Source organism: Sus scrofa, chromosome 6, assembly GCF_000003025.6.
Source record: "Sus scrofa isolate TJ Tabasco breed Duroc chromosome 6, Sscrofa11.1, whole genome shotgun sequence".
NCBI lineage: Eukaryota > Metazoa > Chordata > Mammalia > Artiodactyla > Suidae > Sus > Sus scrofa.
In genome coordinates this window covers 67,056,841-67,079,131 of record NC_010448.4, presented here as the reverse complement: position 1 = coordinate 67,079,131, position 22,291 = coordinate 67,056,841, and the positions used below count along the sequence as shown (strand labels likewise).

Below are 22,291 nucleotides of genomic sequence, written 5' to 3'. Positions count from 1 at the left end.
CCCACCTTCCCCTGGTAGCGGTGGTATGTGTAGGATGGGCGCTGTGGGGTGTGGGGGTGGCAGGGGCACCCACTGGGCCACCAGAGTCACCAGTGCCCTCTAGCTGCGTCCAGAGTGTGATGGGAGCCTTTTCCCTCCCTGCCAGGGACTCTGGGGGCGGGGGTGGGTGGTCCCAGGCCCCTGGGTGGGCCCCGTGGAGGATGCGGGGGGAGTAGAGGTTGGCGTGTCCAGGGTGGGTACGGTGTCCAAGCATCGGTGGCTCTGACATGTTCAACACCCAGGATGGTTTTCTTTAGAAGACTTTTCCTGTTATATTTTATTTTACTTTATTTTTATTTTTTTCCTTTTTGGCTGCCCCAAAGCATATGGAGCTCCTGGACCAGGGATCAGATCTGAGCCACAGTTGTGACCTAAGCCGCAGGTGCGGCAATGCCGGATCCTTAACCCGCTGTGCTGTCCCAGCGTTCCCAAGATGCCACTGATTGCATTATGCCAAAATAATATGCATTATTGTATATATTTTTAATGATTTTAGTTTGGGGGGGGCCCTCTTACCTAAACGTGATGCGGCAGGGATACTCTGCCCATTTTCCAGATGGAAGTCACCTGAGTGGCCTGGTGCTTCTCGTCCCCCTCAGGGTCTCCCTGGGTGACAGCCCCGCAGTGGGGTCCCACTCAAGGGAGACCCCAGACTGCGTGAGGAACCCCACTCCTGTGGTGCTTCTCTTGGCGCCCCCGCCCCCCCCTGCCCTCACTGAGCACATGGGCAGTGGGGGTGGCGGATAGGCCACTGGCGTCAGGGGTGGCTTTCTCATGGGCCCCTTTTGTGAACTCTTGGGAGGTTTGGCTGGTTCTTTCTGGAAGCTTCCTTCATCCCATGTGGACAGATGTAGCGCTCCTCTGGGTGGTTTGTTCTTGTGGCCTTTTGCTCCCAAGGGGACCCTCCCGTTCTCCCCCTGGGGCCAACATCCGGTGCCCAGGAACTTGGGGTGTGTGCCCTTTCTTGCCCCTGGTTTTCTGGGTGGCAGTGAGACCCTGGCCACATGCTCCCTGTGGGGGCAGCAAGAAGCATGTCAGCAGCAGGTTCTTCGGTGACACCCACTGCCCACCCCGCTGCTCCCCGGTGGCCTTTCCCATTCCTGAAGGAGCGAGGGATTCAGGAAAGACAGCAGCTTCTAGGGAACCCACGTCTCTCTGTGGAATGTCCCATTGTCCCCGTTGCCGAGTCTGGCTGGTTTGGGGCACCGGCTGTGCATGCATGTCCTGTGCATGTGACAAGGGAGTGGACCTGTGTGGGTGCGTGTGTGGGAGCAGGACGTGGGGGGCAGGTGGCCTTCCAGTCCCCATTAAGGGGGTTCCCGGCATCTTCCGTCTGTTGTCTCCTCCAGACCCCCGGGCACTAGCCCCACGGTCCACGGGTTCCCAGTATGCTGTGACCTGTATGTCCCTGTCATTCTGCATTGATGAGGGTTGTCTCGGGGCCACATTGGGGGCCTCTGGAGGGCAGCGATGGGCCTGCTCTGTCTCCAGGGCCAGCTGGAGATGGCTTCGTGACTCCGTGGGGCTGATCCCTCCTCGGGGAGCCGTGTCGACACGGCCGCTTACTTGGGCCCTCATTTTGGCTTCAGCTTCCCAAGCTCCGTCCAAGCAGGGAAGGTGGTTCATGCCCCATTTTCCAGATGACAGAAGGGAGGCCCAGGGAGGCAGGGTGCTGTGACACAGCCTCCGGGAGCTGGGGTTCCACTCCACGGGTCTGGGGGTGGCTTTGAGGGGCGGGGGTAGGGCAGGGAGCTAGATGGGGGGAAGGACTGGGGGTGCCGGGGGTATAAGTGGGAGCGGGCAGGGGCGGGGTCATCTGGGGAGGGCAGGTGCCCATGACCGGGCCAGGTTGGGGGGCAGGGGTGCTGGCCGTCCCAGCGCCCCCCCCACTCTGTGTCCCTGGGGGTCTCCTGAGGGACGTGGGAGAGTAACACCTCACTCCCTCCTGATCCTCCAGAAGAAGAAGATGGTGGCCTTGAAGCCTTTGATGACTTTTTCCCCGAGGAGCCTGTGAGCCTCCCCAAGAAGAAGAAACCCAAGAAGCTCAAGGAGAGCAGGTCCAAAGGGAAGAGGAAGAAGAAGGAGGTGAGGGAGGTCGCCCTGCGGGGGTCGTGGCTGCTCCGCCTGGGCCTGGGGAGAAAGACCGGGGCTCATGGAACCTTTGGGGGGCGGGGGAGGGGGCGCCCCGAGAGCCGAGCTTGAGCGAGAAACACCCGAACTGATTGATGCCCGGCATGGGCCGTGCCCACGGACACTGCCTGAGATGTCTCTCGCGTGCCCTGTCTTCTTCAGCTGGGTGTTTCCGGCGTTTAGTCTCCTGCTCTGGGTGGCCGTCCTGGGCTGTGACAACACGGGCTCGCCGGCGCTCGCAGCCCTTCACCCAGGGGCCCTTTCTCCCACTGGGAGCTGGAATCCTGATGAAACATTAAACGTGGGACACAGGACAGCCTGGTGGGGGCCGGGGCCCCCGGTGCTGACTCTCGAGAGCGTTTCCAGGACGCATCCACGCAGACTTGCTGTTCCCTCCTCATCAGCTGGGGGTCCCGGGGGCAGACGGGAAGCTAAGGCTGACTCAGGCTTAAAGCCCTTCGCCCTTGTAGGGCACCGTGGGAACTCCCGTCTCCTCGCCACGTGATGGCTGCCACCTCTTCTTGGCATCACTCAGTCCTGCAAGTAGCCTCACGGGGTGTGTACTCTGCTTTAGAGACGAGGTTCAGGGATGAACGGGCTCCAGGGTCACAGTGACACAGCTGAGATCCGGCCCTGGGGCTGTCGGCCGCTCCCCCAGGCCTGGTCCCCCTGGCCTGCCTGCTCCAAGGGGACGTGTTGTCAGGTCTGGCCTTCGTGCCCCCTGCCCCCAGGAGACCCACCGGGGCAGCCTCGCAGGGGAGGCGGTGGGGAGGGTACTGAGGCCTTCAGTGACCCTGGGGCAGAGTAGCAGTGTGTGTGTGTGTGTGTGTGTGTGCATGTGTGTACACGCGTGTGCACCTGCGCTTTCTTGCTTGCTGGAATGTTCTCATGTGCCCTCAAAGGCCCCTGTGGACCTCTGCTTTGTCCCCTGCGAGGCTTCATGGTGGGGGAGGGTGTCGTGTGACCCAGCTCTCAAGGGTTCCTGAGGATGCTGCGGGCCAGTGGGATGGGGGGCAGGGGACAAGGACTGGACTCTCTTCCTCAGATCTCCCCCAGAGCCACTGTCTGCACCTGTCAGAGCCTTGCTCTGTGTCTGCAGTCAGGGTTGGGGGCATCGCCTATCCACCCTCCTGCTTATTTGGGGACAAGTCAGTTGTGGGCCAGTAGGGTGCCGCAGGAAGGCCAGAGGCCCTTGGGGACATCCAGGTGTCAGTCTGGAAGTGTCTGGAGGGCAGGGGCTGCCCCGGGGACCTGAGGTGGTCAGCCCAGGGCTGGCCTGTCGGGAGCCTGGCATTCCCCAGCCCGAGGCGCCCACGTGAGTCCTGCCTGTGCTCTCTGGGGAGGCCGGGTCAGCGTTTCTCACCTGGACCAGCCCCTGTGCTGCTGTCCTGGCTCCTGTCCAGGCTCCTGCCAAAGCTACCCAGCCTCTCCCTGCCCACTTGTGGCCATGCCAGGCTGCTCCCCTCCTCTGGCACCCATAGGCTGCCCTTTCTTCCCAAGCCCATGGCTGCCCCTGATGCCACCTGCCATCTCTGCTGCCCCTCAGCTTGGCCTCACTGCCTGGGCCCCTGGACTGAAAGGTCACCCTACCTCTGACCCCAGGGCTGGCATGTGGGCTGCACCAGGGAAGGTTTGTGAGCTGAAGCTCCTGGTCCCCATTATCCGGGTGGGGAAGTGGAGGCGGGGGAGGCCAAGGGGGGAAACGTGCCTGGAAGCTCCCTCACTGAAGGGGACCCTGTGCCAGCTCCCCCGCTATGGGGAGGGGGCTTGGAATCCCCGCCCCCGGTGGCAGATCTGCCCTCGTTCCTGGCAGAGAATCAGGGCCCTAGGGTGCAGGGGGCCGACTTACTGCTTGAGGCCGTGAGATCTGCTGCCGCAGCCCCGCTCTTAACCCGCAGACCCGAGGCTCTGCATGTGGGGTGGCGGTGGATTCCAGGGTCCCGGGGTTGAGTGACTGGGGCCAAGCCTCGTCCCTGCTCCTCGGCGACTTCTTTCCTGCAGCTGCTGGAGAGGCAGGCTGGGAGCCAAGAGCAGTTACATGTGGTCTTTGGTCGCAGGCCTCAGGCTGGGTCTGCCTGGTTCCCATGTGCCACTGAAGGGCCATTGGGTCCCGCAGGGGCCTGTGGGTGTCCCCCTTCCTCCCCTTCCGGCCCCAGGCAGGGCTGGGCTTTCTCTTGTAGAGGGTACAGCAGATGCCTCCCTCCTGCCCTGGTCAGGAAGGAGCTGGGGATGGGCCGTGTCTGGGCAGCGGCGCCTCGGGGGTGAGGTGGGGTGGGGGACCGCGATCAGCGGGTCCACGTCTCCTTCCTCCGGCCCTGCCTGGACATGTGACTTTGCCTGTCTGTGAGCCTGCTCTGGCCGCTGCGGCCCGAGCTCAGCCCCTCGGCCGCATCCATCGCTTCCTCCCTCTTCCTTGTCTCGCGTGCCCTCTCTCTCATTTCTCTCATTTCTCCTCCCGCTCATCTTCCTCCCCCGCCTCCATTCTCTCCGCTCTCCCCCCCTTTTCTCGCTCTCTACTGAGAGAGATGCAGTTCCGGCTCTGCTCAGCTCGGCTCTTGAAGGCGAAGGCGGGGTGGACACAAGAGCTGCAGAGGACCAGCCGGTGCCAGACAGGCCCCCAAGGTGGCTCTTCGGCCACAGCTGCCCCCTCCCTGCCAGTGCTGAGAGCCTGGCTTGGCAGCTGTCAGATCTCAGAGGGTCTGGAGTGCGCTGCGGCCAGAGAGCAGGGTCCTGCCCCCCCGCCCCAGATCCCGGCCCCCAGGATGTGGGCAGGGGCACGCTCCTCTCCCATCTCCAGCCAGGTGCCACCACACAAGGCGGCGGGCGGAGGCAGCAGAGGGCCCTGGGGCAGGGGCGGAGCGGGGGGGACCCTGCCGCAGCAGGTTTTTTGGGAGGGGGGACAGGCAGCAAGTCGTGAATTCTGATTTCTGTAAAATAACCCGGCTTGGGCCAGAACCTGAGCATATGTAGATGAAGCTCCTCGTCAGACCCAGCGCAGGAGGGAGAAATGATTTCAACCTGTACTGCAGCCGTTGCCATAGCAACCAATTATTCAGTGCTAAGTTATAACTGTTTATAACACTCGTGAATGGGAAGGCTCATATTTCATTCTTTCTTTTTCCCTCTCAATCTTGAAGGACCCCAAATTGAGAAGGACCAACTCTCCTAGTCCTTCCTTTTGCGTTGAAATGCCTCCTTTTTAGAGATGCGGCGTGTGTGCTGAGCGCTGGGCTGAGGGGCGGGAGAAGGGCGGCCCTGATGGAAAGACAGCTGCAGAGTCGGGGGGGGGGAGGAAGGGCAAGCACAGACTACCCACGCGGGGTCCCCAGGGCCTGCACTGGTGGCATGTCGTGCCCTCAGCCAGCCGGGGGCTCAGGGCAGAGACCCCGCTGGCCCGCCCCCAGCTCCTGGCACGCCCAGCCTGGGCGTAAGGTTGAAGGCAGCTTTGCAGATGGATTCTGGTGGGACTCCAAGTCCACTTAGATTCTTCTACCCTCAGGGGCATCCCCTGTAGTCACACCTGGGGATGCTGAAGCCCAAAGGACAGCATCAAGGTCACAGTCCTGACTGGTCCTGATGTTCAGAGCCCACAGTGTGGCTTGGGGCTGAGGTTGGTTAGGGCTTTCTTAGGGCCTTTTTGCTTCATACCCTGTGTCCTCCCTGCATGTGGCTTGGCCTGTGCGCCCCCCCACCCCTGGTAAATTTCAAAAACAAGAAACCAGAAAAACAAACAAAAAAACAACCAAAAAACCCCAAAACCAAATGGCTGGTCTACTCCTGATTCTCGGTCATTCCTCTCCTTCTTGCCACTGGCTGACCTGCCTCCCTCAAGTCTTGCTGATGGTCACTCCTCTTTGAGTCGTTTTTGGAACCACTCACTGCCCTGTCTCTTGCCCCTTTCTCTGCAAGGAAGGAGTTTGGAAAAACAAAACACAGGAGAAAGGAGGTTGTAGATGTGTCCAGACAGCTGGATGCAGCGAGATGCTGTGGCTGCAGACAAGTTGCACCAGTGGGAAACCCATCTCCAAAGACCAGTCCTGCAGCCCACCCTCCACTGGCCCCGAGGGTGGGCAAGACGGCTTGGCTGAGATCAGGGTGCAGGTGTAAGCTTCATGGGATGGTGGAAGAAGGCAGGCACAGAGGGCACCAGGGACTGGGTGGGGAGTCGGAGAATTGAGTATCTTCTCTTCTGCTGAGCTTTCCCCAGTGCAGGTAGACAGGGCGGGAGGGGCCCCCCTTCCCTGAAACGAGGGGCTGCTATTGTTATCTCCCCACTGGGCGACAGGGGCCCTGCCCTGCCCTGCTCTGCTGTAGCTCCAGCTCATTCCTTGAGAAAGGGCTTTGCCCTCCCACTCCCCCACCTGTAGCCCCAGAGTGGCTCTGTACCAGCCCTCCTGGCCGTGCTCAGCTTGGGGCCTTCTGCCAGGCAGCAGCCACCCTCCCCCCCCTGCACTCTACACACACACACACACACACACACACACACACAGAGGGAAGTCTGCTGGAGGCGCCTCCCTCCCTCCTTCCCTCCCCTAGCCTCCAGCTCTCTTTGGGCCCTGCCGTCCACTGCTCGCCTCTCTTTCACTTGAGATGCCACAGTGTTTGCTTCCTGGCAGATGCTCAAGTGTGGCCACAAGAGCCCCTTCCGTTGGCAGCACATTGCCCATTTGTACTGTAATTGTCGCCCAGCTTCGGGCACTGTCCACGCAGGTGGCTTTAGTCCACTCCTGATGGGCAGAAACGGGGGGCATAAGGCTGGTCGTGTCCTCCAGTTTGTGGTCCTGGCTGCATCATTGGCTTCCAAGCAGAGTTGGACATCGTGGGGTCTCGGGACCATCCTAGTGGAGAATGTTTAAGGCCTTCTCTCACCTGGTCTCCTTTGCTCCTCTTATCACCCTTTGCGGCGTCCCCATTTCACGGACGAGGAAGCTGAGGTCAGGGTGCTGCAGTGACTTGCCTGGTTCCCTGGCCAGCAAGGGTCAGAACCAGTCTCTGTCTGGAAGCCTCCCCAGGGAGCCCCGGGTCCTTCTTTCTCATCCCCGTCTGGTTTCTGATCCCAGGGCTGCTGAGGGCCCGCCCTGCGCCCCTCCCTTGGCCGGCCCAACAGCCTCTGTCCGCGGTGCTGAAGTCCATGGTGGCCTCCTCCCCCCAGCCTTACCTTTGCGGGGCTGTGGGCTGGGATACAGCCTGTCTCTCGGGTCTCTTGAAGGCTGGTCTTTCCACGCTGGCCAAACTCTAAACCCTCAGCGGAAATGGGCCTCCCTCTCTGACCCTGGCCTTCCCAGAGGACCGAGTCAGAGCTGGGAGCCATGGCCATTAGTCCTGGGCACAGGAGCACCTGCAATGCTGTCCTGCCCCGGGCAGGCTCTGGCAGCAGCCAGGACCAGCACTGCCGCTGGGGCCGAGTCCGTATTCCAGGAAACACTTGGGTTCTGGAAAGGCCCAGAGGCCCCGCTGCCTGCCAGCCGCCCGCCAGCGCACTGACTCAGCAGCTTAATGGGAGTGAAAGGTTTGGGAGCAGGGAGCTGGCTATGGGGAGAGAGTGAGCTGGGCAAGCAGGAGAGTCGGGAAGTGCAGGGACCCCCCTACCCCCGTGGGTCCTTTCCCAGCTGTCACGAGAGCCTTTCTCCCGGGAAAAGGCTCCACTCCGCGGCAGGGCTGGGAAGGGCAGAGCCGGGCTGAGGACCTCCTAGGATTCTCCAGGCAGACCCGCTGCCCTTTGGCTTCTCTGCCCTCCCCGCTCCTGTCCCTTCCCCTCCCCTCCCCCCCCTCCTCCCCCCCCCTTCCTCCTCCCCTCCCCCCTCCTTCCTCCTCCCTCCTCCCTCCCCAGCCCCTCTTTTGCCTCCCTCCCTCCCAGCTCTTTCTGGAGCTCATTCTCCATCTCTCTTCATCTCTTCCATGCCTCTCTTTGCTTGAAGACAGTAAACAGCCAGCAGAAAGATGCCAAGTGCCCGGCTTCTCTCGCAGACCCAGGCTGGGAGGGGCCTTTTCAGCCCACTGGCATGTCAGAAAGCCAATGCACAGCTTTCTCCAAGGGGCAGTGCCTTTCTGGTGGGGATGCCCTCTGTGTTAACACCCTTATCTCCATATAAATGGGCCATTTTCTGCCTGTAGCGACGGGAAACTAAATCAGGGAAGCCAAGCTTAGGAGCTGTGTAAATGACCTTGTCTTGTATTGAGATGAAGCGGCCGCAGGGGTGGGGGCAGTGGGGAAGGTGGGCTTGTGCCATAGCAGCTTCCGGAGAGCCCATGGGCATATCCAACCGGGATGCGAGCTTTGTGTTAATTATAGGTTTCACTTGACGCACGCAATTCCGTAGGGTGCGCACGCAAGTGGGGAGGTGAGGAGCTGGGAGCGGGGGTGGGAGCCAGTGGCTTTTGTGCACCCAGCCTGCCTGTTGCTTTTTGGCTCTGGGCATCATGTCTCTGCCACGATTGCCTGGGCCCAAGTGCCGTCGCTGGACACTCATTAAAACCCTGAAGTCGGAGTTCCTGTCGTGGCGCAGTGGTTAATGCATCTGACTAGGAACCATGAGGTTGCAGGTTCGATTCCTGCTCTTGCTCAGTGGGTTAACAATCCGGCGTTACCGTGAGCTGTGGTGTAGGTCGCAGACACGGCTCGGATCCCGCGTTGCTGTGGCTCTGGCGTAGGCTGGCAGCTACAGCTCCAATTCAACCCCTAGCCTGGGAACCTCCATATGCCACAGGAGCGGCCCAAGAAATGGCAAAAAGACAAAAAAAAAAAACCAAAAAACAAAACAAAAAAAACCCCCCTGAAGTCTGTAGGAAAGTGAAGCAGAGCCTGAGCCCCACCCTAGGGCCGTCTGAGCAGGCTGCGCTGAGCGTGCCTGGTCAGGGGTTCTGACTTCATACAAGGCCTCGTCATCCGCATGACACCATTTGTCACAGACCAGTCACTGGTGCTGAGACCCTTGCCCCATGCTGGCTCAGGGCGGTGCCTCTGGCTGGGCTTTGGCGATCATGTGGGGGTGACTGATCCAGGAAGTATGGACCAACTGACTTGGCCAGGAGGCCACTCTCGCGGGTCAGTACTGCTGCCCAGGACTCTAAAATCTTTTCTTTTGAAAGAGTTGGTCTTATGTATTGACATTTTTTTGGCCGTACCCATGGCATGTGGAAGTTCCCAGGCCATGGACTGACCCTTGATGCCAGCCACAGCTGTGACCATGCTGAACCCTTAACCCATTGAGCCACCAGGGAACTCCCAGGACTCTGCATTTCTTGGGCCCCCATTTGGCCTCACTGTCCCCCCTTTCTCTTCCAGGGGAGCAATGATGAGCTGTCGGAAAATGAAGAGGATCTGGAAGAGAAGTCAGAGAGCGAGGGTAGTGACTACTCCCCGAATAAAAAGAAGAAGAAAAAACTCAAGGACAAGAAAGAGAAAAAAGCCAAGCGAAAAAAGAAGGATGACGATGAGGATGACAACGATGATGGATGCCTCAAGGTAACACGGGGGCCCGGCTCGGGGACACCCGCTCGGACGGGCTGAGTCTCCTGCTGTCATCTCTCTGCCCCTCTGAGGGCAAAGGCCAGAGCACCCTTTCCCACGAGTGGCTCTTGGGGCAGATGGGTTCTGGGTGTGCATGCATGGGTGCATGTGCGCGCTCGTGAAGGTCACGAGTTTGTGAGAAATACTGTAGCCACAAGTCCGGGAGACACATTTGAAATGATCGGGGGCAGGAAGGAGTTGGGGGAGGAAGTTGTGTGGCCTCCGGCTGATGCGTTGTCCGCTGTCTTGGCCATTGAGCGCACAGCTGTCTCGGCGGGAGGAGGGCGATGGTCTGAGCTCAGGTTTGGTGTCAGGAACCTCTTGTTTGGAGCAATGTGGGAAAAATGAAACAGAGGGAGCTTTTGACAAGAAGTGGCTGGATGGAGTTCCCATTGTGGCACAGCGGAAACAATCCGACTAGGATCCATGAGGTTGCAGGTTCGATCCCTGGCCTCGCTCAGTGGGTTAAGGATCTGGCATTGCTGTGAGTTGTGGTGTAGGCTGCAGACGCTGCTCGGATCTGGCGTTGCTGTGAGCTGTGATGTAGGCCGGCAGCTGCAGCTCTGATTCGACCCCTCTGATTCGACCCCTAGCCTGGGAACCTCCATATGCCATGGGTGTGGCCCTAAAAAGAAAGGAAAAAAAGAAAAGTGGCTGGACAGCTCCACTTACGGTAGAAAGGAGACTTCATCCGGGGGTGTTCTGAAATCCCGCCCTCACGGGCATCCGAGAGAGGGCCCCAGGGAGCGAGAGTCGGATGCCGTGGCGATGGGCTGGCAGACTCCCCAAGGGAAGGCCTGTCTCCGTGGGTGTGGGGAGTGATGAGAAGGGGCCAGTGTCCCTGGAATCCCTAGGCTGCTTCGCGGGGCTTGGAGGGGAGGGGAAGGGGCCCGGGGCCAGGCAGGCAGGACACACTCAAGATAAGCCGCCTGCTTCCACTGTTCCTTCACGGGCTCCCAGCTCAGTTTGAGCTGGCTGTGGATTTAAAGACAAGTGCTCCGTCAGGATTAGTCCAGGGGCCGTTGGGCGTGGCAGAGATGCTGACTGCCAGTGACTTGAAGTTAGGAGGTGCCGGTGCTGTCCTGACACCCAGAGGGAATTCGTTCCTTAGCAGGTGTTTTATGAGTCATCCGTGACGGCTAACGGCTGAGAGGCTGACAGCTTTGGAAGATGAGCTTGCAGGAGCCATTCAGGTTGTCCTGTAATAATGTCATCACTCGCTCCCTCACTGCCCTGCTTCCTGGTGGGAACGGAGGTCCGATGTGCCTCCAGGAATGGCTGTGTGTTGAGGGCAGTTTGGTTAAGGGAGGGGGGGTCCCACGTGGGAGCACCTCTGAACCGTTGCTGAGAACAGGAGGCTGGGAAGCGGTCTCTTGGGGCTGAGGGAGGCTGTGTCCTCTACCCATTGCCGGGGCAGAGCGCCCAGCTCTGAGGGGCTTAGGCAGCTTAAGGGGTTTGTTGGGTCGGCGCCCCAGGAGTTGAGAGTCAAGGGGCTTCCAGCTCCCGGTACCCAGTGGTGTGGTCCAGGGCCCCGTTTCTTTGTCTTTGTGGCTGAAATGTGTGTGGCAGTAGCTCAGGGCTTCCTGGGGACCCGGTGCCCCATCTGGGGAAAGCTGGCCTATGTCCTAGTTGTCTGAGCAGGGGACCCAGGGGTGCCCCTTCCTGGAGGTGAGGTCACCTGCCCTCTTGGACCAATGACTGTGGCTCGGCCTGTGTGTGGTATGTGCTGATTGGTGGAGCAGGTCGGGTGGGACTAGGGCAGCAGCCTGGCACAAGTGGGAGATTAGAGCAAAGGTCCTGCAGGCACCTGTACTCACTCTTTCCCTCCTGTGAGAGAGATGCTGGTAGCCCCTTTTTACAGATGGGGAAACTAAGGCCCCCAACTCTAGAGGCAAAGGAGCTTGTTCACCTTTCTCTGCCGGTTTGTGGCAGAGCCAGCAATGGAACCTGGTCTGTCTGGCTCCAGAGCCCAAGCTCACGGCCCGCTACCCCCATCCCAGCCAGCCCGGGTCTGCCCAGTGACCTGATGCTTGGCTGGCTGTCTCAATGAGTGCCCTTGGCCCCAGCGCCCCATCTGGAAAGTGAAGCAGTCGCTGAGGGACCCTCTCCGGGCTCTGTCCCCAGTGGGCCATGGTCCCACGCTCTGCCCTGGCCAGGGCACACCTTCCTGGCCCCAGAATCCAGCAGCGGCCTGTCCTTTCAGGAGGCCCATGGGTGACTGTACTGGGTGACATCCTGGGATGGCCTCATTTCTCCCAGCATCCCCTGCTGCCTCCTCAAGGACACCTGTACCCCTAAAACCCAGCTTCAGGCTGCTCTTTTCGTCCTGATGCTCAGGTTCCCAGAATACTCAGTAAGGCCTCTTGTTATTCCCACCCTGGGTGTGTACATGGCTCCCTCTGAACCCCTAGGCACATGGCCCCGTACCCCTCCCCCATGGGCTGGCATCTGAGCCATTCCCACTGATCCGGGGGCTGGTGGCCTGGGATGCTGGAGGATGTTTTCCGTGGTCACAGACACAATCCCCCCTGCTTTTCTGAGGCCTCCTTGCGGGGGGGGGGTGCAGGTTAGAAGGACTTGTACCTTTGGAGCTCCTGCTGTGGCACACCTGGACGGGGGGCATCTTGGGAGCGCTGGGATGTGGGTTCAATCCCCCGCCGGGCACAGAGGGCTAAGGATCTGGTGTTGCCACAGCTGCGGCCTAGGTGGAGACTAGGCCTGATCTATCCCTGGCCCGGGAGCTCCATAAGCTGCAGGGCGGCCAAAAAAGAAAAAGGACCTGTACTCTGATTCCACGTCCACCTCATGTGTCTGTAGGAGCCCAAGTCCTCAGGACAGCTCATGGCCGAGTGGGGCCTGGACGACGTGGACTACCTGTTCTCGGAGGCCGACTACCACACGCTGACCAACTACAAGGCCTTCAGCCAGTTCCTCAGGTGGGTCTCAGGGTTGCCATAGCTGGGTACCCATGGAGACCAGGCCTGCCTCCCCAGGGGGCCCACAGGGCGGGGGGAGAGGGCCAAGACCCCGGGCCCCTGGGGGGGATGGGCAGTCAGGCTGACACTGACCCTGGGCGGAGCTGGCAGGAGGGGCAGACCCTTGGATTTTAAAAGACGTTCTCGCCTCCTCGCTGGCCCTTCACCCAGGGACCGTGGCCCCAGTCAGTCCCCGGGGCCCTAAGCCCCCATGGCTGCTCTCAGCTCTGGAAGAAGTGGCCCCACACACCCAGGGGCCTGTGGTGGGCCCCTCCCTCTGGTCTCTCAGGTCTTCCAGGGTCTGGCGGCTGGATTAGATCACCAGCCGCGTAAACGGAATCAGACGTGTTTGGGGACCGACTGGTGTCTGTCTTTGTCCTCTTCCCTGCCCTCCCTTCTGCCCAGTTTTCCCAGTTGGCCACACATCCCAGGTGGCAGCAGAAGGGTGGGCCCGGGGCAGGTCACGTGGGGCCCCCCACCCCGCCCACTCGGTGCCGCCCTCACCCTCCGCCTTGCCCCTCACGCAGGCCGCTCATCGCCAAGAAGAACCCGAAGATCCCCATGTCCAAGATGATGACCGTCCTGGGTGCCAAGTGGCGGGAGTTCAGTGCCAACAACCCCTTCAAGGGCAGCTCGGCGGCGGCTGCCGCGGCGGCCGTGGCCGCAGCCGTGGAGACGGTTACCATCGCGCCTCCGCTGACCATCAGCCCCCAGCAGGCACCGCAGCCAGTGCCCATCCGCAAGGCCAAGACCAAGGAGGGCAAGGGTAAGGCTTTGGGTGGGTGGGCACCCGGGCCAGCCCAGGCAGCAGGCCTGTCTTTATCAAGGACCCGGTGCTCTTTCTCCGCTGTGTGCTGGCTTCCGTCCTGCCTCCCTTTGGCGGCTGCTGGGGACGTGGAGGAGGTGGTGGGCTTGGAGCTTTGGGAGTTTTCCTGGGCCTGGAGGACAGGGCAGAGGTGGCCTGTGCTGCTGGGAGTTAGGGGGTTCCTGAGTTTGAGGCTGCATGATTCCCCGCAAGAAGGGGTCCCTCTCTTCTGAAGCCCTGATCCTGGATAGGGACATGCGTGAGTGTGGCTGTGGTCGGGGCCGGCCCCCCAGGAAGGAGGTCCCGCAAAATCAGACTCCGTGGTGGTGTCTGGCTGGGAGAACAGAACAGCAGAGGTCCCCCGCGAATTGAAGTTCTAGGGGAGGGAGGTTCCTTTTCCGGGTGGAGGGGTTTTGGCCCCATTAAGGGTACATGGATCTCCCCAGGGCTCTGAATGGTGGGGCCACTTGCAGCTCATGCTCCTGGGTGTCCCTGTCTGGGTTTTGATGGGGGGTGGAGGGGACCCTGGGGACCCCTTGTTTCTGCCCCTAAGGAGCTTTGGTTTCTGGGACCATGCACTCCTTTGCCAAGTCCCTGCAGGGGGCCCATGGGCAACTGACATGGGCTTTAGAGCCCGCTCCTGGCCGCCCAGGCTGCCTCCTTTCTCATTTCTTCTCGGGCTTCAGCCACTGGGCTGTCGATTCCCTGAGCTGCCTGTTCAGACTCTGAAAAATTGAAATAGATTTCCCGTGGCGCCGCTGAGGTTACAGCTGGGCTCCCGGCCGCATCTCTCTGTGTGTGATGTGGTGGAAGAGGGCCGGGGGCGGGGCCACCTGCCTCCAGGCCCCCAACTTCCCTGCTCGGCCTGGTGGGAGGGGCTGCTGGGAGGTCCTTACTCCCCTGGCAGCTAATTGTCCTGTGGCCAGCTCTATAAAAACAGCCTCACCCCTGCTGGCCACCTGGGAGCCAGTTCCCTGGGGATGATTGGCAGAGGTGGGGGCAGTCTCGGTGCCAGTGTGGCCTGGGCCTGGGGACCACCTGGCAGCTGGCAGCTGGGGAAGGGCTTCCTGCCCTAGCAAATCCCCAGGGCCCGGGTATGGACTGCAGGTGGGTGGGTGTGCCCTCGGTGGCCCTGCTGGCCCTTGGGGCCCATGGTTTCACTGGGAACAGCTCTTTTCCGGGGAGAGGGATGGGACCGGGCTGTTCCCAATGTGGCTGAGGGCATAGGGGCAGCGCAAGGGCCAGAGCTGGCCAGGGTTCTTTTCTGGCTTCCCCCTCTACTTGCTGTGCATCTTCAAGCAAGGATGCCAGCCTCTCGGAGCCTCAGTCTTCTGGTCTGAAAAGGGGAAACGACCCTTTCCTTTCTGGCTCCCGTGAGCTGTGAAAGCCTGGCGGGAAGGCGAGCGAGCCGTGGTGAGCGCTGCTTGTTCCCTGGTGCTTTTCAGGGCCTGGAGTGAGGAAGAAGGTCAAGGGCTCCAAGGATGCGAAGAAAAAGGGCAAAGGGAGAAAGGTGGCCGGGCTCAAATTCCGCTTCGGAGGGGTCGGCAGCAAGAGGAAGAAGGGCTCCTCGGTGAGCGTGCGTGTGTGTGCGTGTGTGCGCGTGTGTGCTGAGCACGCCTGCCGCACAGCGGTTGGGTGACTGTGGGAAGCAGGGCTGTTCTTCTGGCCCAGGCATCCCTCTCTCATCTTCCCGTCCTACACGCAGGCCTGCTGGGCCTGCTTCCCCACCTGACTGGTGGGGGTTCAGAAAGGATCCCTCAAGGGCCTCTGGAGCTTGGACGCTGGGTGGGCAGCTCTCCTGCCCTCCCTGCTGAGCTGGGGGCTCGGTCCAGTCCCTCTGCCCCAACTGCCTCCATCTGGGCAGCTGGCAGGAGAGGCCTGGTGGGGCCTGGACGCTCAGGTCTGCTGGGAGGGTGGGCCCAGGAGGGGGGCATGTAGGCAGGACCAGCCTGGGCTGGAGGCCTGCCCCTCCCTGGCCCTGGCAGGGCTAGCTCTGGCACCAGGTTCAGAATGACCCCAAGTTCCTGTCTGAGCCTTGGGACCCTTTTTCTCTGGGGGTACCTGTTTCCCTCATCTGCCCCAGCCCTGCAGAGGGGCCCAGATGGAAGCCACAGGTCTCAAGTTTAGCTGCCATGGAGGGGAGCACGGAGCAGCAGCTGTGGCCCAGCCTGGAGCTGGTGATCCAGCTCTGCTTAGCTTTTGCGCGCATGCTCATGTGCCAGGCTGTCTGCTCCATCACGATGGGCCCTGCTCTGGAGCTGCTCATAGTCGGGAAGAGGTTTGGGCATGTGTGCTGGGAGCGAACCAACCACAAGCAGATGGCACAAGCTGGACCTGGTGCACAGGCTGTGCACGGGTCTAGTTGGGGAGCGATCTGGGAAGGCTCCTGGGGGAAGTGTCCTTAGGTCCTCCCCTTGAGGGATGTGTAGGAGTTTGGTAGGGTGGAGGGCAGGGCCTGGGAGCCTTACGGAGGTGGAAAGTGTGGGGAATGGCTGTGGGCTGGAGAACAGGGCTTGGGGAAGGTGCTAGGACATCAGGCTGGACCCGTGGGCTGGGCCCTTGGGTTTCTAGCTGGCTGGAGAGAGGAGATGAACCACATCTGTGCCTCTGGAGCCTCCACCGTGCCCCACCCCACCACACCCCTGCCCGGGCCTGCGAAGCCCCAGGGCCGGCTCTGGGCTCACAGGCCCTTTCCTGCCCCTGCAGAGCGAGGAGGATGAGCGGGAGGAGTCGGACTTCGACAGCGCCAGCATCCACAGCTCCTCCGTGCGCTCCGAGTGCTCTGCTGCCCTGGGGAAGAAGAGCAAGAGGAGACGCAAGAAGAAGAGAAGTAAGGCTGCCTGCCTGCAGGGTTCCCATGGCCGTCACTGTGGACATGGGGGTGCAGAGCCCCCCTTCGGGAGCGGGGAAGGGCAGCATCAGGCCTCGGCCGTGCAGATCCCCTGTGCTTCCTCAACCACCCTGGCCTCTATGGCCAGGAGAGGGGTCCTGTCCCAGCGAGTCAACATACATTAGGGACCTATGTCAGCCACCCCTGGTCATTGGCCCTGGCAGAGGGGGCACCAGAGAAGGAACTGCTTTTTCTTTCTTTCTTTCTTTTTTTTTTTTTTGGTCTTTTTGCCTTTTCTAGGGCCGCTCCTATGGCATATGGAGGTTCCCAGGCTAGGGGTCTAATTGGAGCTGTAGACGCTGGCCTACGCCAGAGCCACAGCAATACGGGATCTGAGCCGCTTCTGTGACTTACACCACAGCTCACGGCAACGCCGGATCCTTAACCCACTGAGCAAGGCCAGGGATGGAACCCGCAACCTCATGGATCCTAGTTGGATTCGTTAACTGCTGAGCCATGACGGGAACTCCAGGACCTGCTTCTTGACCTCGTCTACCCTTCATGCATTCATTTACCCTCTGCCCACCTGTCCCCTCCCCCCACCTCCACCCATCCTCTGTCTCTCCATCCTCCTTCCCTCCCTCACTTACTTTATCCATCCCCCATTCACCTGTCTACCTGCTACCCACCTGTCTTCTTTCCTGCCTCCTCCCACCCACCCACCCCATCACCCCTTCACCCCTTTACTCCCTCAGCCATTCTGTTCACCCTGTCTTTCTGTCCACTACCCTATTCATCCAGCATCTATGAAGGGTCTACACTGCCAGTGCAGCCTGGGGTGGAGACTGGTGGTGCCCTGGGAGTGGGGACGAGGCCCCCACGATGGTCTCTACCCTCTCCCCAGTTGATGATGGTGATGGCTACGAGACAGACCACCAGGACTACTGTGAGGTGTGCCAGCAGGGCGGGGAGATCATTCTGTGCGACACCTGCCCGAGGGCCTACCACCTCGTCTGCTTGGACCCAGAGCTGGAGAAAGCTCCGGAGGGCAAGTGGAGCTGTCCCCACTGTGTAAGCCCTTGGCAAGACGCCCCGCGCCTCGGTTTAGTCCGCGCCTGGATTCCAGACCCGGCACGTGGGGAGGAGCCAGTGGGAGGGAGGGAGTCGCTTCCCGGTGGAGGCGGGGGGTGGGGGGGTGGGGAGTGGTCCCGGCCCAGGATGCCTCCACCTGGACTTCCCCCTCCAGGAGAAGGAAGGGATCCAGTGGGAGCCGAAGGACGACGACGACGAGGAGGAGGAGGGCGGCTGCGAGGAGGAGGAGGACGACCACATGGAGTTCTGCCGCGTGTGCAAGGACGGCGGCGAGCTGCTCTGCTGCGACGCCTGCCCCTCCTCCTACCACCTGCACTGCCTCAACCCGCCGCTGCCCGAGATCCCAAACGGTGAATGGCTCTGCCCGCGCTGTACTGTGAGTGTTACGCCCGCCCCGCGCCGAACGCCCCGCCCCGGCAAGGCCCCGCCCATCTCCTGCAAGGCCCTGCGCACAAAGGCCCCAGCCGCCGAGGCCCCGCCCCAGCCGGCCCGGTCCGCTAAGGCCCCGCCTCCGCCAGCCCCGCCCCGCCCACACGCGCCCCCGCCCCCGCGGTTCCAGGCCCCACCCACTACCTCTGCCGCGCGCCCCCGCCCCGCCCCCCGCTAGACCTGAGCTCCCCGCCGGTCCAGACCCAGCTCCCACTGGCCACAGGCTCCATCCCAAGCCCGCTACCATCTGCCCCGAGGCCCCCACCGCCTCACCCAGGCCCACTCTACTCCTCAATCCCCTTGCGTCTCAGCCGCTATAGAGAGAGCGGTCGGTGGTGGTGACAAACCAGCCTCCAGCCACCCCAGCCTCTGTTGATGGGGTATCTCTCTAACGCTTGCTGAGTTTTCAAACACCCTGGCCTTTTGTTATTCCCATTTTTAGATGAGAAAACTGAGGCTCAGGGCGGTAAAGTGTCTTGCCCAAGGCCACACAAGACTGAACCGTCCACTCAGACCCACCCTGGACCTGGCTCTTGTCCCAGGCCTGGGGGTGGCTGGGGGAGGCCTCTGGGGTGGAGTCTCTGTTTCTACAGGGAGAGGGGAGCACCCCCCAGTCACCATAGGCATTTGAAGGCCTCCGTGGTCTGAGTTGTCCCCAGCTACCCCCCCAGGGCTAGATTACCGCTCCCCATCCTGCCCCATGGATCCTGGGCTGGGCTGTGCCCTCCGTTACCCCGTGTGCATCTGGACTTCTGTGTGTGTGTGTGTGTGTGTGTGTGTGTGTGTGTGTGTGTGCAGACCCTCCTGTGTGCATGGCACAGGTGGGGTCCTGAGTACAGGGTGGTGTCTCGGAGTCACCGTGGTGCTGTCTGACGTGGGGAGCAGTGCAGCCTGTTGGAGGGAGCCTTGGGGCGGGGCCCTACCACCAAGCTCTGAACTTGGGGACCCTCCTTTGTCCACAGTGTCCCCCCCTGAAGGGCAAAGTCCAGCGGATCCTGCATTGGAGGTGGACAGAGCCCCCGGCCCCCTTCATGGTGGGGCTGCCGGGGCCCGACGTGGAGCCAGGCGTCCCCCCACCCAAGCCTCTGGAGGGCATCCCAGAGAGAGAGTTCTTTGTCAAGTGGGCTGGGCTCTCCTACTGGCACTGCTCCTGGGTGAAGGAGCTACAGGTGAGGCGCCTGGGCAGGTGTGACTGTGCCCAGGGCCTAAAATGCGCTGGCCAGCTCCTTGAGTGAGGGGGATTGTGGGGAGCTGGGGGATGGTGGGGGCTGAAGGCAAAACTGTCCTGCCTGGGGCCCAGGCTGGGGCTGGAGGAGCTGGGTTGGGGGACGTGGGGGTCACGGCCCTTCTCCTTCCGTGACCTGTGCCCGGCCCACGAGCAGCTGGAGCTCTACCACACGGTCATGTATCGAAACTACCAAAGAAAGAACGACATGGACGAGCCACCGCCCTTTGACTACGGCTCCGGGGACGAGGACAGCAAGAGCGAGAAGAGGAAGAACAAGGACCCGCTCTACGCCAAGATGGAGGAGCGCTTCTACCGCTACGGCATCAAGCCCGAGTGGATGATGGTCCATCGGATCCTGAACCACAGGTGCGTGCCCTGAACCGCGCTGGAGCGGGGTGCCCGCAGGTCCGGGATGTGCTGGCTGCTTCAGCCACAGGGCCATGTGTGGGTGCAGCTGGGGCAGGAGGAGAGGGGGCCCCGACTCGCAGCCATTTGACCGTCTGGCTGGAGGGGTTTTCATGCACACTCACATGTGCAGGCATGTCACCTACCTGGTAGGAGAACAGTTCTTAAGTCGTGTACATAGAGGGACACCTTTACAAATGGCCCTTGAGGTTTGTAGACTGGATGTGGTGGCCGGGACCCTTGGGCTCCTGGGCTTCTGCTGAAGTCAGTGCTTGAACCTGCGGGAGGGTCCCAGAGACCAGGTGGGCCTGAGCTGTGGGAGCGTGGACACGTTCGCGCTTCTTTTATGACACGGCTGACACCGCTGCGCGCCGTCTACCCCAAGCCGCAGGCATTTTGCCTCCGCTTTCGTGTTTAAGGACGGGAGCAAGGTCTCTTGCCCAGGGTCACATGGTGAAGAGGTGGTGGCACTGGATTGGAATCCAGTGCTTTTCTGGAGGCAGGGCCTGCTTGCTTGGCCAAACCCCAATGCTCCTGCGACAACCCTTTGTTGGGCAATCGGAAATTCCCCAGGTGACAGTGGTCAAGGGCTGCAGAGGCCAAGGCAGGAGGCTCCTGGACGCTGAGAGTCTGGCTTCAGTTTGGTGGGTGGTGGGAGCTCTTGCTGATTCTTGAGCTCAGGCTCTTGAGACCCGGTGGTGGCGGACAGGTGCAGGGTGGGACTTGGGATCCAGTAGACCACAGGTGTCCCAAACACAAGAGTTAGGGAGACCAGAGCTTAAGGACCTGAGCCTGGAGTTCCCGTTGGGGCTCAGTGGGTTGAGAACCTGACATTGTCTCAGAGGATGTGGGTTCGATCCTTGGTCTCACTCAGTGGGTTAAGGGTCTGGTGTTGCTGTGGCTGTGGAAGTGGGGGGCGGGCAGGAGAATTTGGAGAAGTGGCCCCTTGGCTATGAAATGCCCCCTCCTCCCACCCTCAGGTCTCACTGAGAGTGACCCAAGCCCCCCACTGAACTGAACCACAGCGTTTTTACCGTTGTTAAATTGCATGTTCAGAACATAAGCGGCGGTTTTTCTCACTGCCTCCAAAGCAGGGCAGGGCAGGTGAATTTCTTCCAGATTTATTACCTGAACAGTCTGAGTAACAGCTGATCACTTACTGAAAAAGCAATCTATTGGTTTCCGTGGTGACTGGGCATCGGTCTTTCCAACCGATGCCTCAGTGGTTCCCCAGGCCAGTCACTGCCATAGGTGAGCATGCATGGCTCCCCGCGCCCTGTGGGGCTGCTCTGGCTTGGTGGCCCCAACAACTCAGGCTGGGTGGGAGGCCCTGGGACACTTCCGGGGGCATGTGCATGCTGCAGGGCGAGGTGTTTCTCTGAGCACCCCTTCTGTGCCGCTGGCTGGACCATCAGAGCCCTGTGTCCCCAGAGGTCTTTGGGACCTTTGGGAGGGAGCATCTCATTCTCCTCTACTGTGCAGGGATGGGCCCTGGACCAGGGTGGGAGTTTTTAAGGGGAAAACAAAGGCCTACAGTCCAGGGAGAGCTGACTGACTCAGTAATTAAGAATTCCGGGAGTTCCTGTCGTGGCGCAGTGGTTAACGAATCCGACTAGGAACCATGAAGTTGCGGGTTCGGTCCCTGCCCTTGCTCAGTGGGTTAACGATCCGGCGTTGCCGTGAGCTGTGGTGTAGGTTGCAGACGCGGCTCGGATCCCACGTTGCTGTGGCTCTGGCGTAGGCTGGTGGCTGCAGCTCCGATTCGACCCCTAGCCTGGGAACCTCCATATGCCGCGGGAGCGGCCCAAGAAATAGCAAAAAAAGACCAAAAAAAAAAAAAAATTATAAAAAAAAAAAAAGAATTCTGGAGTTCCCGTTATGGCTCAGTGGTAATGAACCCGACTAATATCCATGAGGATTCCCTCTGTGGGTTAAGGATCCAGTGTTCCCGTGACCTGTGGTCTAGGTCAAAGATGAGGCTCAGATGCGACCCCCAGCCTGGGAACTTGCCTATGTTGCAGGTGCAGCCCTAAAAAAAATAAAAGGAGTTCCCATTGTGGTGCAGCGGAAGTGAGTTCAACTAGTATCTATGAGGATGTGGGTTTAATCCCTGGCCTCGCTCAGCAGGTCAGGGATCTGGGGTTGCTGTGAGCTGTGGTGTAGGTTACAGATGCAGCTCGGATACCATGTTGCTGTGGCTGTGGCCTAGGCCAGCAGCTGGAGCTCCGATTCAACCCCTAGCTTGGGGACTTCCATATGCCACAGGTGCCACCCTAAAAAGCAAAAAAAGCAAAAAAAAAAAAAAAAAAAAAAAGACCCTGATGGCTCCATGAGGATGTGGGTTCGATCCCTGGCCTTGCTCAGTGGGTTAAGGATCTGCATTGCTGTAGGCTGTGGCTTAGGTCGAAAATGCAGCTCAGATCCATCATTGCTGTGGCTGTGGCCTAGGTTGGCCACTGCTGCTTCACTTCGACCCCTAGCTTGGGAACTTCCATATGCCATGGGTGCAGCCCTAAAAAAGAGAGAAAAACAAAACAAACAAACAAACAAAAAAAACAGAAAAAAGGAGTTCCTGTGGTGGTTCAGTGGCAGTGAACCCAACTAGTATCCATGAAGATGTGGGTTCGATCCCTGGCCTTGCTTGGTGGGTTAAGGATTCGGCATTGCCACGAGCTGTGGTGTAGGTCGCAGATGCAGCTCGGATCCTACGTTGCTGTGGCCGTGGTGCAGGCTGGTCACTGTAGCTTCTCTTCAACCCCTAGCTGGGAACTTTCATGTACCTCGGGTGTGGCCCTAAAGAAAAAGAAAAACAAACCAAAAAAAAATTGAGAATTCCGGGAAATCCCTG

General features: G+C 60.5%; 1 protein-coding gene across 5 annotated transcripts in view; it reads left to right on the top strand.

Annotated features, from left to right (window-relative positions):
* The window catches only part of CHD5 (chromodomain helicase DNA binding protein 5), a 69,276-nt gene that overhangs the window by 7,554 nt on the left and 39,431 nt on the right, over nucleotides 1–22,291 (top strand). For all 5 annotated transcript variants that reach the window (XM_021095234.1, XM_021095238.1, XM_021095237.1 and 2 more), the window contains exons 2-11: nucleotides 1,997–2,124; nucleotides 9,455–9,634; nucleotides 12,497–12,615; nucleotides 13,182–13,420; nucleotides 14,905–15,029; nucleotides 16,166–16,289; nucleotides 17,194–17,360; nucleotides 17,536–17,757; nucleotides 18,773–18,979; nucleotides 19,193–19,404. In XM_021095234.1, coding sequence (XP_020950893.1) covers nucleotides 1,997–2,124; nucleotides 9,455–9,634; nucleotides 12,497–12,615; nucleotides 13,182–13,420; nucleotides 14,905–15,029; nucleotides 16,166–16,289; nucleotides 17,194–17,360; nucleotides 17,536–17,757; nucleotides 18,773–18,979; nucleotides 19,193–19,404 — 1,723 coding nt within the window. The remainder of the gene's footprint in view (nucleotides 1–1,996; nucleotides 2,125–9,454; nucleotides 9,635–12,496; nucleotides 12,616–13,181; nucleotides 13,421–14,904; nucleotides 15,030–16,165; nucleotides 16,290–17,193; nucleotides 17,361–17,535; nucleotides 17,758–18,772; nucleotides 18,980–19,192; nucleotides 19,405–22,291) is intronic.